This window comes from Micromys minutus (assembly GCF_963924665.1).
Source record: "Micromys minutus genome assembly, chromosome: 5".
NCBI classification, from domain to species: domain Eukaryota; kingdom Metazoa; phylum Chordata; class Mammalia; order Rodentia; family Muridae; genus Micromys; species Micromys minutus.
This window is the reverse complement of record NC_137974.1, coordinates 64110915-64127439: the sequence shown is the minus strand read 5'-3', so window position 1 is coordinate 64127439 and position 16525 is coordinate 64110915. Positions and strand designations below refer to the sequence as shown.

The window sequence follows — 16525 nt, the reverse complement described above, 5'->3', positions numbered from 1 at the left end:
TCTTAAAAATATGTCATTAAACACTTATCAAGGAAAGGAAGCCATCAGCCCTTTATCTTTAAAACAATAGCATCTTGAATCTTTTTGCAGAGCTTTCTTCTGGCATTCTGGACCCCAGGATGCTGCTCTTTAGAAAAGGATTTTATGAAAATGTACAATTTAGTCCATTCAGAAGAAACAAAGGAAGAATATGAGAGAAACAGCAACTCTTGGCAGTATGTTTCCACCTCCCTGTATGTAGTACTTCTTAATCTCAAGTTTTGTGTGACTCAGTTTACCCTCTTAGAGGTATGAACTTCATCTTTGATTACACCTTTGTAGCCATTTTTATGGTTAACTTTTTAAAAAGATTTATTTATGTTATGTACGTGAGTACACTGTCACTGTCTTCAGACACACCGGAAGAGGGCATCAGATCCCATAACAGAAGGTTGTGAGTCACCATGTGTTTGCTGGGAATTGAACTCAGGACCTCTGGAAGAACACTCATTATTCTTACCTGCTGAGCCATATCTCTAGCAGGCATAAGCTTCAATTTGCTTTAAGATTGTCTACAAGCAGAGGGTACATGGTGCAACCACATGGTGGCTCACAACCATCTGTAATGGTATCAGATACCATCTTATGGTCTGTCTGAAAAAACAGCTACAGTGTACTCACATAAAATAAATAAATACATCTTAAAAAATAAAAGAACGTCTATAAGCTTCTGGGGAAGGTGGCTCAAACCTTTAATGCTAGCATTGGGAGTCAGAAGCAGACAGTTCTCTACTGTTCCAAATAAGCTAAAACTACATAGTAAGACCCTGTCAAAACTGACTATAATGTTTAATTCGATCTGCGTTCAGGACCAATAACTTTACCGACCTCCTAAAGTTGTTTATCCCATGGATCTTTTACTGAGTTGCAATTGATTAAACTAGGTTCATCCAAACCATCAGCTAATAACGAGACCATGGCCATGTTTTTTGTTGCTGTTATCCAAGAAATGCTTGGAGAAGTACCACCCATCTTCCATCTTTGTTTCATCTTCCCTATATTTGGCAAGACCAGTAAGGCAACTGATTGATCCCATGAATTAGCTACATTTTCTATTGAGGCAAAGTTAATCATTGTCAAAATTAATCAGGACATTCTCTTATAACTGTTAACTGTTACCCTTAACAAAACTGCAGTAACGCAGTCAAATTAACCAAGGCTTGTAGTAGCAAGAGTGCTTCACTATTTCCTCAAGAAACAAGAAAGTCATACCTTCGACTAATGAAGTGAGCAAGGTAACATTGGCTGCTTTCCGTCTTCCAGCTGGTAAGTTTAGGCCAAGCCTGTCCAGTTTCTCTCTCAGACAACGACCACCATTCTTGGATTTTGCTCTGTCCAAAATCAAATAAAAATCAAGTTTGGTTAGAAAACACTTAAGAGACATTTTGAGACAGCTTGACCTCATGGGGGGGGGTCCCACACTCAAAAGAACATAAAAAGACACAGTGATATCAGCTCAGTTACCAGAGAGACAGTGGCCCGACATGGCCCCAGCTTACCTCCTTAGGATGCCTCCCAGAAGGGAAGCATTGAGGCATTCTGGTGGTGAGAGACGCCTCTTTACCTCAGCAATGGTCACCTTATATTTGGAAGTAGAACTGAGAAGAGACAGACGACCAGGAACTGAGCAAAATAAGTCTGTGGGGTTGACCACACAGGTGCCACCTTGAGAAATAAAAATGCATATGTTAGTAATAACGAAAAGGTACAGTTTTGTGAGAGAAAAGCATATCAAGAGATGAGTGGCAACAATTCTGTTTAGCCACCACTTATATCAAGTTACTCAGAAGATATCCTTCCAAGTCATAATAGGATTTTGTGTATTACGCGGAAAATGAATCTGTGTGTACCATTGTAATTCCAGACAAATTCAGCCCCTTCTATAACATAGGTCTCCTCTACAGGGTTAATCTTGACATTATTACATCAAGGAACACATCAGTACATTAATGCCCCCAAATCAATTAAGACTTAACTTCAGAAAAGTAGTTACTATTGGTTCACAGTTACATGTGATTTTGCACATACACAAAATAAACAGTAACTTGTAGTATATGCTTTTCTATTCCCAAACTGTTTATAAATTGTCTTCTTCCTTCACCTGGCCATGAGCTAAAAAAAAAAATCACCTGCACATCACCAAAAATTCAGGTGACAATCCTGTCAAATCTGGGCAGTATATTTCAATCTGCACTGTCAACACGGGTAGGAAAACACAGTATAAGGTCCGGTGTTAGCTAGTTACCTGTGTTAAATATAACTAATCTGATTATGATGGCTGCTTTGTCACTGCCATTAGGATGCAGGGCAACAGTATCCACTAAGTGCAACATCATCAGAGACAGTTTACCATGATGGTCTGGAGCAGATTTCTATCTCCAAGTTTGTTAGAGCCTTTAGAGCCTATGTTCCCACAGAAACAGCATCCTCCGTTCTCTAACTTATGACAGCTCCCACTGACTAAAACAGACTTGGAAACTCAAGAGGAAGAACGCATTGCATCACTGGCCATAGTTTCTAAATGCCCAATTGCTAACTTGCTGCAAAAATCTTTAGCCAAAGCCTACCCTGAAAAGATGATAGTGGGGTTATGATCTTAGGTTGTAAGACTAGCTGCATGTGTTCCCATACCTCTGAGGGCAGTTTTCAGGGTTCATGGCAAAATTTCCACTCAAAACTAGTTTTTCTCTGTTTCTTTTTCTTTTTGTTTTGTTTTGTTTTTGTTGTTCATTTGTCTTGTTGGTTTAGTTTGGCAGTTTTCTTTTGAGACAGGGTTTCTCTGTGTAGCCTTGGTTGTCCTGGAACTCACTCTCTGGAACCAATTGCCCTTCATCTGCCTGCCTCTGCCTCCCAGTTGCTGGGATGAAAGGTGTGCACCACCACCTACTGGCTCTGTCTTTTCTTAAGAAAAAAAAATTTTCTGAGTTTCTGCAGTTTTCCAAAGAGGCAAGATGATGGTGTCATATGCTGCGGAACTGTAGTCACAGGTCAGCTGCTTGCTGTGGTTGCTAAAAAGAAATGCAGTTCATCTTCAAGAGTGTTAAGCCACCTCTCCATCCCTCTACAGCTGTCTTTTCTGAGTATGCATTTAAAAATTTTTTCTCACTTTAGTTGTAGGTAAGCTTAAGTTCCTTGTCCCGAAACAAGACTACGAGGGAAAGAAAATGAGGAATACTCAACTAGAGAAAGACAAATGCATCCGAGTGTTGTCCAAAATCCATTTCCTATGAGTGAGATCTATATCAGATTTCTAGGAAGAGACTTATATCAAGTGTGGGATCTTGGATCCCCCCTTGATTCTTGATCTTCAGTGCATATATCAAAGAAAGACAGATGGTGCTCGTACTCATTAAAACCTGAGACGTACTGGACTAGAATATGCCCCCGTTATCTTCTACCAAGAAATACAGAGATGCAGTTATAACAAGGAGCCTTTCTCTGGTCAGTCTCAGGGGTGTCCCCTGGGCATGTCACCTAAAAGAACTGGGAGGACATGAACATATGTAAAAGGACCTTTACCTGGAAGAAAGAATATTAAAATGTTTCCCATCCCTGGGATATTTAGAACTCTTCCTAACCATATTGCATGTACCCATGTTTTTTTCTCTCTTTTTCTAATTGTTTTTTTTTTGACAGTTGCATTCACATTCATCATGAATTTTAGTCATTTTTTTTGCCCCATTACCTTACTTCATTCTCTTTCTCTCTTTCTTCATCTTCTACTCTGTCTGTGTTACCCACTGAATTTAATATTTACAGTTGCTTTTGCGAACATGGGTAGGATGTTATTTATCAGAGTATAGGCAAAGGAGCAGTTCACAAGGTCTCCTCTGTCTCTAAAAAATTATTGCCAACTAATGGGTTCTGGAAATGGGGTTATAGTCCTTTCAGGAGCTTAGCCAATGCGAAGTTGCCTTGTCTCCAGTAAATAACCTCCTACCTAAGTTTACTTTGCAGCTGTCAATAGTCAAAGGTCTTTTTCCCTTAATGATTCTGAACTAGTCTACAAGCCCAACTGTTCCCCATATGACGAGGAGGATACAATGTCAAAGCATCCTTGGCTAAGTCTTCTGTCCATTCCAACAAATTCCTCATGGAACCTTCTGGAAACAAGCCCTGGGTTTTAACGGTTAAGAGGTCTGAAAGTCTGTCAATTGTTAAACTAAAATCCCCATCTTAAAGTTGAAAACTGTAAACTACCTTCTTTAGCAGCTAGAAACATGCACATTTACTAATTCTTCCCCACTTTGAATTTCTAGAGGGTTTCAAAAGTACTAGCAGACATGTGGGATTCTTAGATTTTTCAGATTCCCTTCAGTTAATTCTTGTACTTTGTACTTGAAGAGATGAGGGGCTTATAAAAAGAAATCAGAGTCACTTCTCCAAAGTTAAATGAACTGAAGGCTCGTGAAATTAACTCATGGTAATTTCAGTAAAAATAAATGTGAATATACAATATCCATCTACTCTTCTCCTAGAAGAGGGTCTCCACCCCCAATCACTGGGAATCAGAAGCAGACAATATCTGAACATTGAGCATCTCTTCTTGTGCTATAGCCAGTATTTTGGAAAGAGGAATCTTAAAGAATTGGTCATAAGAGTCTGAGCATTTTTTTTTTCCTGCTAGAAAAGCATGGGACCACACAATTTCCATGTTTTCCTGTGCTTAGTAATCTGTTAGTAAGAAACCCAATTTAGAGAGAAAATATGGTTATGAGTTTTGAGAAATGAGTTAAATCTAGTTTGCTGCATTCGGAATCTAGCACCCTCCGGCTGAGTTGAATACAAGTTATTCCTTCCCAGCTCATCCTCTGGGTAAGTTACCTAATCGTCTGTGAACTCTATAGGCCCTGAGTGTTTTTGCTCCTCCAACCATGTTGGGCTTCTGGTTGAGGCTAAAATAGGCATGTATTAGGTAAGTTACACAGTCTGCATATTAAGAATATGCTTTATGCACACACAAATTGCCTCAAGGATTTATTTTGTATTCAGGATTATCCATCAACTCTCGACTCTTTTATTTTTTATGTCACAGAATCTTTAAAGGGAATTTCTGTTGCTTTGATACGTGGCATCGTTGCAGCCTTGGGGAACTCTCTTATTATGGCTAAAGACTGGGCAACTTGTAGAGTTTACATCGACTTGGGGAACCTGATATCTTTCTTCCCAGTGGGTTACTTTTCAGGACGGCAGACAAAAAAAAAAAAAACTAAAATGAAGGCATGGTAGCCAGGGTGTTGTATTTGGAAGGGAAATAGTGATGTGGTAGAATTTAGCCAAAGGAACTGAAGTTGATGAGAACTCAGAGGACAATTGCAAGTGAGCCTCACCTAGCCATCAATGAGAATCATTGTGTTCCCCATCAAGGTCATCCCGGTGCCTCTGAGGCCCTTCAGCTCTTAGAGATATTGTCGAATACTGCTTTTTTCGTTCAGCAATCCAGCTGGGGATTGACTCTGTTGACAGAACCAGACAGGCCATGCAGAACACCTCAGGAGTTCTCATCCTCCCCATGGAGAAGCAATGTACACAGGAAAAATAATACAGAGCAATGATATTTCTACAGAGACCAGTGTCTAGAAATTTGGAAAGACCTATTGCTTATGAATCTGTAAATTCTAATGAGTAACTACAGGAGCAGTCAGGAATCATCTTAACATTTGTCTAGGACCTGCTTTTAATAACAAACAAACACAGATAAATAAATAAAAGACATGGTTCTGCTGAAGTAACAGAAAGAAGTTGGCCAAGTCCTGTAGCTATGAGCAGACCCGGCACAGAATAAGACAGGTTTACTCTGTCTTTAATACTCTGAAAATTCCAAATAGCCTGAAGAAACCTGGAGCCGCATTTCTCTTGGATAGCCTGGGGTGTTCTGTCCTTCTGCCTTCAGACCATAGGTTAGTGGGACAAAACCTGGTAATGAGGAGGAACTTGAGCTTGGAGAACATTCCTTTCTTTCTTAATCTGTCTCTTTGAAAATGTAAGGTGTTCACATCTGTTCTACTTCCTTCTCTAGCTGATAAGGCAATGCTGATGAGGCACACTCAGTGGCCCAAGTAATGGTACCCAACATCAACTCTGTGGTGAGCAGCTGCCACATCATAGGATCAGCTCTATGAAGTTGTATATTCATTTACCCATAGTTTTTACCACAACCTACTGGAAAGCTAATCACTATAAACCTTTTCTCACTCAAGACTTGTACAGCAGAGCAAAATCCAGTGGTCTGTGCTACCAACACCACCCCTAAGAACACACTGAGTTGTGCCACGAGGATCTCTGAAGCCTCTGCAGGTGTGATCAATACTTCGTAGCCTGCTTAGGCTCCCTATGCCTTAGCTTGCAGTTCTCAAAGTCAGAGCACCTCAGCACCGCCCCGCCTTACTTAGGCAAACGTTGGTGTTGACATAATTAGACCAAATCTTAGGAACCGAAATAAATGTTCTGTTCGCCTTACAGCCAAACAGATGTTTACAATTCAAATGAAAGAAATACAAACGGTGGGGATTTTCTTCCTCCCCTTCTTCATCTCTTGTGATCGGTCTTTTTTTTTTTCCTTGACACATTAAAATATGTGTAAGCGGTTACAAGAATTTTTTGTCCTTGTTTGCTTTGTGGTTTTATTTCCACGAGGTACTCTTGTCCGATAGGTGGGGTAGGATCTTTTTGGACTGTTTCTCCCGCCCCCAACGTTTCTCCCTTTACCTGCTCTTTACCCCTGCCAGAGGGAAGGGAAGCCTCTCCCCTTGTGGCAGCAGATATTAATTGTATTCAAGCAGCAAAGATATGGGGACTTAGCTACCACCTCGCAGGCCTTTGAGGGTATGTCAGCAGCGAATCCCGAGGGTGTGTCAGCAGCGAATCCTGCTGTTCAGACGGAAGGCTGCGCTATTACAGGTGTAGCTACATCAAATAGTTGTAGCTTATTCCGGAAGCCATTCCCGCAAAACAAAAGAAAGGGAAATAGGTATCAGATCTCTGCTGTTTCCCAGTGTGTCCTAGTGTGTGCTTAGGGATTCCGGAATTAATTCCAAGTCCCCAAAGCATGAAGTACTTTGGGTCCTGGTGATCCCTCCCCCCCCACCCCCCCCCAGAGCAGGAAAGAACAAGGGGGAGGGGAAGGAGGAAGAGGAGGAGGAGGAGAAAGTAGCAAAGAACCTTCTTTCCTCTTGAAAAATGACTGTTCAACAAACCAACCATGCTTCTAGATTCCTTGGTGCACGCGTTTTCTGAGGTCACAGATGTCTTATGTATGTGCATTTTAGCAGTAAGGAGGCACATAAGCTCCCAGTGTGCTATCTGCTCTATTTTTATTATCAAGGTTTGAAGAACCAAAGAGACGAGTTTGACCCAGTGTTAACTACAAGAGACTCAGGGTAGCCACTCACTGATGGGATGCTGACAAAGGAAAGGAGAGTAAGCTACCGTCTGTTTTACCCCTTCCCGGAAGCTGCTAGAAGGAGTGATCCCAAGGTCCACCCAGAAGGCCCAGAAGAGTCCTAAAAAACCCAAAGCAAGGGGCATGTCCTTGTGAGGAGGCACATGCCTTGAGGTCCAGGGAGGAAAAAGTGTCACTTCTGTCCTATATATTACTGGTAGAAAGGGCGGCAGCTAAAGCTGCATTTTGAAAACAGAATTAAATCAGAAAATGTTTGTACGGCACTCTTAACGCCTCGGTTTTGGCCACTCACCTCAGCGATCTGATAGACCCCGGCTCCCTTAAAATGCACAAGAGTTCAAATCGTACTAATTCCCCCCTAATGTTTTGATTCAAAGTAGTTTGTATTTTGTGTAGCCAAGGGCAATTGCGAAAGTGCTCCTGACTGCAAGTGGCCGGTGGGCTCTCTCTCTCTCTCTCTCTCTCTCTCTCTCTCTCTCTCTCTCTCTCTCTCTCTCTCTCTCTCTCTCTCTCTGCCTGGCCCAGAGGCAATAGCGGTATTTAAGCTTTGGAAATTAGCCTGGGGCTGCAAGGCAAGATGATCACAAAGAGAAACAAGGGCGCTGCCCCTCTACACTTTTCTCACCCCCACCTTTTTTTTTTTTTTAGTTTGCGGTTCTGAGTCCTGATTTCACAAAAGAGATCGGGGCTAAAATGTCACTTTCCACCCACCAACAGGAATTTGGAGTGTTCGCATTTCCTCATACATGTGATATATGTGAAGGCTAGGGGCCCCTTTTCCAAGTGAACTGCATATTTTGATTCCACCCTGACTCCATTCATGATTAGCTTAGTCACCAACTTGGTCCTCATCATTATTTTATTAGTAAATACTCAGAAGAGGCTTAGGTGTCTGGCAAAAGGGAGGGGCTCTGAGGGACACCTCAGAAGAGTCACCAGAAAAACAAAAAGGAATGGGCCTTTCTTTTTTTCTTTTTTCTTTCTTTCCTTTTTTTAATGATTAGAAACATGGGCGACTCCTGTAAATAGAAGCCCGTTTCTTTGAGAGATGCCTTTTGAAACCCACTGTCTGAATATTCAACGAAGGCAAAGCTCCACTCTGTACGAACAACATTAATATGATCTCTGCAGAATTTGTTACTCAGAAATATTAACATATCAAAGACAACGCCCGAGGCCAAAGAAGCTATCGATACGCGAGTGCAGGGTAAAGTAAAGATTATTGGTTCTGATGGTCGGAGCGGCGGAGCTGCGGGCAAAATCGCGCACACCATTAACCGGGAGTGAGTGTGCAGGGAGCTGGGCCTCCGAGGCGGCCGCAAATATTTTATCTAGGTGGTAATTACCTCGCTGCTGCCTCCCCAGTCAGTCTACATTATCGTTTGGCTATCAGGCCTTCGTTTACAAGGGGAAAAATGTAATTGACACTTAACAAAGTGAGTCTGAGAAATGACATTTTGTTCTTTACTACAAGTTTGGGGACCATGACTCCCCATCCATCCACCCTTCTGCCAGCCAGGCCAGCTTCTTTCTACCTCCCCACCCCCAGGTAGCACAGCTAGGCAGGAACCTTTACTCAAGGCAGACCCTGAGCGGAAGTGTCCTGAAAGTGGAATATATTTTTCCTAATATTGTAAGTGCTGGATATCATCAGGAATGTAAATGTATCCAAGAACTTAAAAAAGGGAGAGAAGGGAGGGAACAAAAAAAAAAAAAAAAAAAAAAAAAAAAAAAAAAAAAAAAAAAGACTACTTTAAGAGCCTGTGGGGCATAGATAAAAAAAACAAAACAGCAACAACAACAACAAAAAAACAGCTATTGTCACCATAGGAGGGATGGGAAGGCAATAGCTTAACACTTAAATGTTCTGTTTCTGATAAACCTGAGAGAAACCAAGTTATTGATTTAAGAGTTCTCTGTGTGCAACAATGCCAATACAGAGAAGGGGTTTTCTGGGTATTTTGACATGAGGTGACTAGCCAGGACTGAAAAAATATTAACGCCCTTGCTATCCATTTGGAAATTGTGAACAGTGATAGCTGCACCCCCTCGTCCCCCCATTTCTCTGTAGATTGCTCCTATCCTGTAAGACATGTGGGAATGAACAAAAATACTAAAATACTCGGATGCTTGGATCTGAAATACTCAGAGTTAGGGGGAGCTATAGATTTTGTTCAAGAATAACTCGGAATTTCCAGGTCCTTTCTCTTGGGAATTTCACTACCACCCCCCCCCCCCCACTACATAATCAAGGCTTCGTTTGAAATAGGATACGAAGACAAAAAATGTTAAAAGGTGAAACAAATAGGTGCTGAATTGTACAAGAACAAAAAAACATCACCCGAGGAACTTTACTTCCCAAGTCGTGGTAAGGTAAGTAGAGCACACTTCCATCTTTTTTGACACCTCAAAGCTTAGCTCCTCTTAGATGGCCAGATGAAAGGGAGACTGTCTCTGGAAACTTCATTGACTCCATAGCATTTACAGTTCCAGCGCCCAACCTGGAATTCATCCTGTCAGCGGTGCTACAATCATTTGGATGTGATAGTCAAACGTTGGGAGAGGTATCTTAGCAAGCAGGAAACAGAAGGTACGAACTGCAGCGGAAAGCTCGCTCTCCTTGCAACGGGTTTCCTTCCCTAATTAGTGGCGCTGTCCTTCAGCACCACCGAGCCCGTGCGCCCTGAGCGCTTGGCCTCACCTTTACTGTATTTCCTTCCCAACAGACCCCAATCAGCACCCCTTTCCTGGTGTATGTTTTATTTGACCAAACCTTATGAATAGCTAAATTTAACATGTATAAACCTGTCTCTGTTTTATATAATTTTTAATTTGGCTAGGAAGCTTGATAGCATCCCTTTTACATAATATATAAGAAGTGCTATCTATATGCCAAAACAACAGATTCGAGTAATTCTTTTAAATTCGATGTACAGTGCAGATACACACTTTTGGAACAGCCAACTTCCAAAAGATAAAAGTCTTTTTGTTTTCTTCTTGGTGTTTATAGTAGATACTGGGTCATGACACCCATGTTTTAACACAAAATATTCAATTGTTTTTAAAGAGTACATTTCTCCTTCCCCCCCCCCCAAAAAAAAAAAAAAAAAAAAAAAAAAAAAAAAAAAGAAAGCAAATCATTCATCAAACTTTGAAAGGAAGGGAGATGGACTAAGGGACAGTTATTTGGTACCATCAGAAGTTTAGCAGTTTGGCTACTAGAGACAACTGTGGCCCTGAAACAGGAATTAGTTTTGGTGAATAGGCTGTCTTATTAATTCGTATGAAGTTGGAATAACAGCTGGTCCCTCTTGCCTCATGTGCTCCTCGGGTTACTGGGCATGCTAGAAAAATAAACTTCAGAGGCTCTGGGTACAGTTAAGCAGCAAAGCCAGTAAAAATCTGTAGTGCCTTGAGGCCCTGTGAATGTCATAGTTCAAAACCTTTTGTCAGAATGGAACATCTGAGATACAGCTCCCTTCACTGCTTCACCCCCCTTTCCAACGCTATGGGTAACTCTCTGGATTCAGATGTTTTTCTCAACAGATGGGAACAAGAAAGCTTTATCCAGTACACTTAACACTAACACTACCTCCTCCTCCCACCTTCCCTTAAAGAAAGAAATGTTCTGGACGTTTCAAAAAAAATAATAAGGCAGCTACAATATTGGTGACTCATTAGCCTCCTGGAAAGCCTCAGTGATACAGCCTTTCACAGAATCCCTTAAGGCCTATGGCTAACACCATCACCCCAAACACTCAGGCTGTGGCTAGCACATTAGGTCTAAAAGAAACCAGAAACCCTGCTCCAGGATGTGGTATGGATGAAAGGAAAGAAGTGTGAAAACTATTTTTTTTTAAGATCCTAGTAATTTTCTCCCTAACTTTGATGCTGTTGCTATTCTGTGAAGAGTAGTAGAGAGCAACCAGCATTCAAATATCAATCGAAGAAAGGAGGCTTTTTAGTATAGATATGCCTGTATGGACCTAGAATAATTGACTAACACAGCTCTTTCCTTAATCACCAGAATCTGATGTTTATATGTCTCCCCAGATCTTCAAAACAAAGAAACAGATTCCAGACAAATATTTGAAGCCAAGGTATTCCTACTCACCTCTTCTTATCACTCCCCCTTGGCCGTTGAGAACAATCCCACACTGGGCTTCCACAGAACCCTTCAGAAAAGAAAAAAAAAATAAAGAAATAGACGCATTCAAATATCATAGGCATGACCATGTGGGTCAAGTATTTCAGACTAGCTTATCCCTGACCCCTTTTTGGTAGACTAGTCCACGCACCAAAGAGCTGGGACAAGCTGAACAGCAAACAGCATTTTAAGGGAAATAATAATAATAATAAAAAAACCAAAACCCTGCAATCTAAAAGTTACATTCATCTTAAGGTGTGCATTTCACATCTCTCCTTAGTGTTACACTTTAGAAGGCTTAAGGGTTTCATTTGGGCATAAGAGAATTTGGGCAAAGAGTACTTTGAGTCTCAGAATCAGCATAAACACAGGCACATGTACTCGACTTTCTGGGTGAAAAAAATATTACAGTTTAAGTGTCAAGGGTGGAATTGGAGGATAAGAGGAAGAATTTCACATGGAGGAATCAAAATGAATATCTTATAAGGATTCTGTTTACCCCCAAAGCAGGAGCACCAAACAATCCTATCCAAAATAGGCTTGGTAGAGGAAACACCTTCAGGTTCACTCCCTACCAATCTCTAGGTTCCCAAGGTGCTGAGTGATCATTTGAACTAGAAAACTGGAAAGGGCTTACTGATTTTTTTTTAATATATATTAAGAAAAGTAGAAATTTCTCCCCATGTCTGTCTTTCCCCCCTTTGGAATAAAAATGTGTTAGAAGCTCATTTTCCTTAACAAACAAACGAGGTATTGGACATGAAAGAGGCCTTGAAGGGTGTTAACCTACCCAACAGCCCGTGAAGAGTTAAGTAAATGCGGAGAGAGTCGGTGCATAATAAAAACCCACTTTACAAAACAACCTTTACAGCCCTGGCTCCCTTTTGCCTCCCCATTTTCACCATATTGAGGCAGGCCTGTAAGACCCCCCTTTTCAACCTACTCACCAGCTCTTTCTTATTTTAAATGTTCTGCCTTAAAGTGATTATCAAATCAATATGAAAAAAAAAACTTGAAGACTGAGCATAAATTAGAGCGGTGATGGGAAAAGGTGTGACAGTTTTCTTTGTTGGCCATAGCAAATCTTTTTAGGGGACTCAAAAATGGAGCTGAAGCCACAGGACCGTTTGCATCTGTTAGGCAGACTTAGACCGCCCTCTAAACCAATGGACTTTCACTTAAAATTCTGTGCAGGGAAAAGTATATTTACATTTGTTGCATTTGAAATGAGGCATATGCTGATGAATGTTTTAAAAAGGAAGAAATAAAAGGAGAGAGACAGGTTTTCGCCACACACTCCCTCCTCATGTCTTGCTTTAAATGTAGCGATGGTTCTTTCTTTCTCACTTTGCCAACTACGTCCAGAAGAGTAGAATAACTTTATAGATTTATAAGCTTGTCCTAGTATCCATACATATTATAATTCATGCACTGACCTACACCTATGGAAGTCTTTATGGCCATACGTGCAGACATCAAACACCACAATGTTTTATTGAGTATTTTTAAAGTTTTTCCTTTCTTAGTATGAGATATGTTATTCCAACAAGAGTAGCAAAAAGAAAAGACATAATAAATATATAAGAGATGGGCTGAAATAAACATTTAAAAAAGATATTTCAAGTGGAAAAAGTAAAGGAACCGAAGCTCTCCAAGGAAGTGGACTAGTTTCCCTCTCTCTGACGCACTGTAAAGATGCTTATTTTCTTGGGAAAAATAAATCTTGGTCTCATCACTTAACAAACCTTCCCCCTTCATAAGGAAAACACGTTGTTTGGTCAGATGACATTGCATAAGTGACCAGTTGAATGGCACTAAGTCGAAAATTGGATAAACTACGGTGTCCTTTTGCACAGGATTCTGCCTTTGTCTGGTGCTTGCAAATGTTCTAATCCTCTCTTTTGAAAAATGCCCAGCTTTGTGCCTAGCACAGAAAAAAAATTTGTACAGATACAAAAAAAATCAGCAACAGACGTGGCTATTAAAAGAAGTAAATAGGTTTTAGTTGAGCTAAGCATTGAATGGCAGATTTTTCCCCTCCTGAGACATAAGGGGATCCTGGAGAAAATGTAAAAAAAAAAAAAAAAAAATGCCCTAAGCGTTAAAATTATTTTGTGAATATAAGTGTATGAGGTCAAAGTTTTAGGAGTGAAATCTTTTATTGTGTGTACGAATCTTGTAGTTCTGGCTCTTTGTTGAAACTGTAGGGGCTTCCTCTTTAATTTAAAATTAATCTCTTGCTCAGGGGTGGAGGAGGGGGAAAGATATTCTGTGCGCAACAAGAGATCTCTTTGCTCTCCAAGTTGTGCTCCTGAAATATCTCCCCAATCTTCAGGAGAACGTGGTGGATGATTTTGTGCAGACAGAAAAAAAGGAAAGATTTGCCACGGCAGAGATGTGATTTCCACTATAAGAAAGTTTCAGTTTGACTCTTCTGGGTTCTTACTGTAGGTCTCTGGGTTTACTGACTCGAAATGTGCCTAAGACAATGGGATCACTAAGTAAATAATCTATTGTTGGCAACGGATGTGGAAACCGTGCAAAGAAAGTAGGGGACTTGGTTAAGAGGTGAACTCTGCGGTGTCTGGATTTGTTCATGCCCCCTCTCTTCTCTCTCCTTCCTCTCCTTCCCCCTCTTTCTCTCAGCCTCCTGTGTTTCCGTTTCTCCTTCCCATTTTTTTTCTCTTTGTCTCCCTTCTTTTGTTTACTCATTTTTGACAGTAAAATAAATTGCATCTTACAGGAGATGGACTGACCTGAAGAGAAAGAATAAAGCATCACGCCCTGCTACAAGCTTGTGTAAACTCAGACACAGAGAGACACAGATATGCTTTGGATATGCATTATGCAGAGTATTTTATTGGGGCTGCTTTGAGGCTGTCATCTGCAGTTCCTTGCTTGACACAGCAATCTGATATTTTTGTGAAGCTTTGGCTCAAGCTTGTGATTCCAATAATTTCCTGAGAACAAATAACCTCTCTCCCCACTACTCAGCATGAGAGACTCCCCTAAAGATTCTGTTTAGGCTATAGCTGGAGACCCTGCAAATTACGGCAACTGAGGATTCAACTGATTGGTCGGCAGATTTTAGGAATCTTATTCTGGTACCTCTAGAGTCAAACCTAGCTCCACTGACCTCACACACCTATCCTCTCAGTGTCAGAAATGGAGATTCACAAAAGACTTCTGATGACGGGCTCCAGGAAGGGGCCTCAGCTATTGATCCAATGAGAGGAACCGAGTGGGTACAGTCCTCCTGTAATTTCATAACTTTCCCCAAGTCGTGTGCGTGTGTGTGTGTGTGTGTGTGTGTGTCAGAGAGAGAGAGAGAGAGAGAGAGAGAGAGAGAGAGAGAGAGAGAGAGAGAGAGAGAGACTGACTTAGAGCTAGAGCACTAACGGAGAACGGGAGGGGGAGGGCAAGGGGAGGGCGCAGACAAATCCGCTGCACGCTTATTTACCTGCAAGTCGTCGGCTCCCGCGGCGGCCAGCCCCAGGCTGGGCCCTGGCAGGAGTCTTTGATCTGGGTGCATTCCATACTGAGAGCCATGGCTCATGAGGGACAAGTCGTGGCGGCGGTAGGCATCGAGGCAGCCCAGTTCCCGCCTCTGCTCGTCCAGGCAGGAGGACTTGAGAGCCCGCGCATTGTGCAGGTTAATAAAGTCGGTGGGCTCCCCGTGGTGAATCTGCTGGTAGTACTGTTGTGAGTGGTGGAGAGAGTTCAGAGAGTAGGCGTCGGGAGTGACCGCCGGGTGGCTGTGCTGGAACTCGTAATGGAAGGACTGGTGGTGCAGCGGGGTGTACTGGTGGTTAGTGGAGAAGTAGGGGGACGCAAACTCGGTGCCGGTGGTAGAGTAAGTTAGAGGAGAGGAGGAGGAATAGGCAACCGTGGAATTGGCTACGGACTCCAGACAGCCAAGTTGCATCAAACGGTAGCTGTTTGATCCGTCGTGACGTATCTGGAAGGAAGAGGGGGAAAGGGGAGAGCAGAAAAACTTGAGGTTTGTCATTTTGCAACCAAAGCGACACTCTCCCAGAGCCAGGAGCTTTCCCAGGAGCTTTCCCAGGTTCTCTCCAGGAGAAGGAGAGAGCGCACGCTGGGCTCCGGAGAGCAGCCGGAGTCAGTAAGTGCCTTCACCAAGCAGACTTCGCTAACAGTTGAACTGGGGGTGGGCGGCCTCGTCTTCACAGTGGAGAGAGCAGGGTGGGGTGGGGGTAATCCCCCACCCTATATAGGTGCGGGCGACATTACACGTGCACACACAGTCACGCAGACAGACAGAGAGACAGACAGACCGACAGACAGACGCACGCACACACAGACACACACACACACACACACATACACACACACACACCCTTCAATTCCCAATTTGTGCCTGGAGCTAGGCGTTAGAGTCAGGTTTGCAGGTGACTGGGGGCTTCGGGGAGCAGGAGAGTCCACACACAGAAAATGCTAGGAAGCACCTCGCTGCTCCAGTCAGACCCTAGCACTGAAATGTCTCCTGGACTTGCGGAGGTGTTCAGCCTGGGCTGCTCAAAAAAGATCATCATCCACATATATACATGTATATCTACATATATATTGAAAATTCCAGTCCGCGCAAATTGTTAAACCTGCTCGCCTCCGTAGCTACTTGTAAACCATTCCGTGAATAAACCACTTCCAAAAGGCACGCATTGCTTTCTTCTCCTTCCCCCCACATCCACCTACTGCCCCCAACCAGTCCCCTTTCTCTGCTTTTTGGAGAATCCTTTCTGTGTCTCTAGCTTTCTTCCCCCCCCCCCATTGTTAAGATTATGTTTCTCCCTCATTACGGCAAATGGTGTTTAACGTGGAGGAGACTTGTCCTCCCTGGCGACAGATGTCATAACGAACTTTCTCCCGTTCCCTTCCGTAACTTCTCCCGAAAGCCAGATTATAATTAAACGTAACGG

At 42.3% G+C, this 16525-nt stretch overlaps 1 protein-coding gene across 2 annotated transcripts in view; it reads right to left on the bottom strand.

Annotated features, from left to right (window-relative positions):
* TFAP2D (transcription factor AP-2 delta) overlaps window positions 1-16525 on the bottom strand; it is a gene marked incomplete at both ends in the record, with an annotated part of 52332 nt that overhangs the window by 35629 nt on the left and 178 nt on the right. The window contains 4 exons of one of the 2 annotated variants that reach the window (XM_080917540.1): window positions 1252-1370; window positions 1539-1704; window positions 11556-11616; window positions 15049-15546. In XM_080917540.1, coding sequence (XP_080773666.1) covers window positions 1252-1370; window positions 1539-1704; window positions 11556-11616; window positions 15049-15546 — 844 coding nt within the window. Of the gene's footprint in view, window positions 1-1251; window positions 1371-1538; window positions 1705-11555; window positions 11617-15048; window positions 15598-16525 lie in introns of those variants that run through there. The other variant, XM_080917539.1, reaches the window with a different exon arrangement.